This window comes from Rosa rugosa, chromosome 5 (assembly GCF_958449725.1).
Source record: "Rosa rugosa chromosome 5, drRosRugo1.1, whole genome shotgun sequence".
In the NCBI taxonomy this organism is placed as follows: domain Eukaryota; kingdom Viridiplantae; phylum Streptophyta; class Magnoliopsida; order Rosales; family Rosaceae; genus Rosa; species Rosa rugosa.
In genome coordinates, this window is record NC_084824.1 from 17,271,095 (window position 1) to 17,274,040 (window position 2,946).

General features: G+C 43.0%; 1 protein-coding gene across 1 annotated transcript; it reads right to left on the minus strand.

Annotated features, from left to right (window-relative positions):
* On the minus strand, positions 1-1,964 carry LOC133709604 (uncharacterized). Its single transcript, XM_062135395.1, has one exon. It carries the CDS (start codon positions 1,707-1,709, stop codon positions 390-392), a length of 1,320 nt encoding a protein of 439 aa, XP_061991379.1. The 5' UTR covers positions 1,710-1,964; the 3' UTR covers positions 1-389.
* Positions 1,965-2,946: the final 982 nt, after the last annotated feature.

Here is a 2,946-nt window from a genome sequence, read left to right on the forward strand (position 1 = left end):
GTACACATGCATGCAATACTTTATACATATTTTCCACTCCATCACGGTCCAAGTTACAGAAGATTAATATATAACGCTAAAAATAATACAAGTTCCAATACAAAAAAAAAAAAAAAAGATGGGTCAACAACATCTTCTGCAAATCTGCATCTTACTCCACCACTACCCACTTCACTCTCTCCATTTGAATACTAAACCCAGAACTTTAAGAACAAGATTCTTCGGGACAATGTGTTACACGGTAATATCACTAATGGAACAGAGACCAAGAAATTCAAGATAAATGAACATAGTAGTCATAAACAGGTACTTTAAATTAATTAACAGACATTTAATGTGTATAATCTCGAAGTAATCTTCTTTTTCTTCTTCATCTTCATCGATGATCATCAACCTCTCACAGATAGCAAGGAAGGAATTGCAGACAAGTTAGGGGTGGTGTTCTTATCTGAAGTATTCGCTTGTCTAACAATGTCCCTCTTCCCGTCTTTCGAAGAAGGTTTGCTGAAAGCTCTCATGGGGCTAGCGAAGGCCCAACCCCAGCTGCTCCTGCTTCTCCCGTTGACTAGCGGCCCGGGACCACCGGACATTGGCTTCCCGTTCATGTCTTCGGCTGAGGAGGAGACCCAATACGAGGAAGACGAAGAGGATGAAGAAGATGAAGTCATCATGAACCCACTGAAAAGCCCACCACATTTGACACGCTCGGCGCCGTTGCGAACTGCTGATGATGAGGAGTGTTTAGGCTTGCCTTCTCTTTGAGACTCGACCCTTCTGAGAGTGCAGTCGCCGAAACCAGTCGAGATCCGCTCGAAAAAGTCGCCGGAGAAGCTCCGGCTGCCGCAGCCGACAGATCTGGATCTGGAGACCTTCCGCTCGAACGAAGAGGCTGAAGCAGTGGCTTGGCTGTTGGGACTGCTGTCGTCTTCAACGTCACCCACCGCGGTTTCGGCTTTATTCCTCAGAGAAGAGCCCAAAGACTTGTCCCTTCCAGCTGCTGTTGTTGTTGTTGTTGTTGTTGCTGTTGCTGTGGCCGAAGATGCGAAGGAGGAGGAGGAAGAAATCTTGGAGTTGTCTCTGAAGCTCTTGTTGTCGATTTTCTTGGAAGTTTTGTGGTGGTGGTAGAGAAAGGACCAGAACCCATTTCTCTTTCTGGGGCTAAAGTCGTCAGCGGCATCCATGAAACGGCCCCTCCGAGGCGTTGCGGTCGACTTGCTCCTCTTGAAAACCATATCGGCGGCGCGGCTCTGACTATCAGAGGAAGCATTAGCAGTCACCTTCTTCTTCTTCCTGGCCAGAAGGAACGAGATCCTGGCCCGCCGGCTGTAATACTCGTCGTGATGAAACGACTCGCCGTTGGCTTTGGGACGGACCGAGAGCGAGAGCGAGAGGGAGGTAGAGGAAGGAGCGGCGACGCTGACACCGCCGGCATTGGTGGCGCCGGTGATGTCAGATCTAAAAGAAGGAGAGGAGGAAGAAGAGGCGGAGTTACGAACGGGGAGAGGGAAGGAGGAAGAGACGAGCTTGCCGAGCTTCTCTTGGAGACAGAAAGCGCAGATCCCACCTGGGTTGTTTCTGTAAGGATGGTCACTGCACTGCATTCCATCTCCCATGTCTTGATCCTGAATAATCTGGTCGTGACCAACACCATTGCCAACACCAATGGCAACCTTCCCTCCTCCTCCTAAGCCTTTGATTCCTTCCATCATTAACAAAACACAACACTTAATCAAGCTTGGATATGACCTTCAACTTGTTGCAGGTGCTGATCTTTTTTGCATTATAATCTAGAACAACAATTAATAATGGGGTTTTTGGTTTTCTGTGAGCAGGGAGAAGAGAAAGAGAGAGAGAGAGAGAGAGGGAACAGAGGAGATAATAATTATAATGGTGGATGCGGAGTGTGGACTAGGGAGAGAAAAAGAGAGAGAGAGAGTCCCCAGGAGCACGTGGAATACTGACTGCTCTACGGCTTAAGAAAAGTGAGAGAAAGAAGACAAACGAAACACTAAATATTTGCAGGGTCCTATCTTGAACCAACGGACCAGCCCCAGCACAAGAATCTCAAAAGTACTGTACACTAGGGGGGGGGGGCATCCCTCTACTTTTGCACGGATTCTTTCGAGTGAAAATCAATTGATATGAGTTAGGTTATGCTCAATGCAAATTTTACCTTCAGATCAATTTGTTATCTTACGTTTTATTTCGGTCAATCGAATAATACGGTCTTCAAAATGTCAATTTGTTAGCTTTTTTTCTTTTTAAAAATTAACTTCCGTCCGACTATTTTTTCGTCCAAAATATACATGTAAGTCTGTAAGAGTAGCATATTAACTAATGGTGAAAATCTATAATAGTAAATTAACTAACTTTAAAAACTTATGATAGCAAATTGATTAATTTTCAAGAACTTTTTTTTTTTTTGGGTACATTGGGGGCCAAAGGCCCAGAAAGAAAAGCAAAAACAGGCTACCTCATACTGTTAGAAACCATTCTAGGGTGTACAGCAGCAATGTCGTCAAGTAAGGTACTGGTAAACATAGCAGGAGGTCATCGGAGGAGACAAAATCCAGGAGAGTTAGAGACATTGGCCTTAGCAAGAATATCAGCTGCCATATTTCTTTCTCTATGAACATGTTGGACTTTTTTTTTTTTTTTTGAGTATGAATTTTCAAGAAGTTGAGGGAATGATGATAAATTACCTAATTTAAAAAAATTAAGGTAACAAGTAGGCTAGAAAAAAAAAACTTAAGATAACAAATTTACACTAAAGTAAAAAGTTAGATAACAAGTTGACTACCTGTAAAAATATTGATGAAAAAAAATAAAAATAAAGACGTACATGAACTTTTTTTTTTCTTGTCAGGTTAGCGATATAAATTTTGGTTAAAAACATAACTTTGGCAATCTTCGGGGGTTTTTTTTTTTTTAGTGCATGCTTTGTCG

Bases quoted from the DNA above. Each gene is read 5' to 3' on its own strand.
- LOC133709604 (XM_062135395.1), bottom strand. From the start codon at position 1,709: ATGATGGAAGGAATCAAAGGCTTAGGAGGAGGAGGGAAGGTTGCCATT.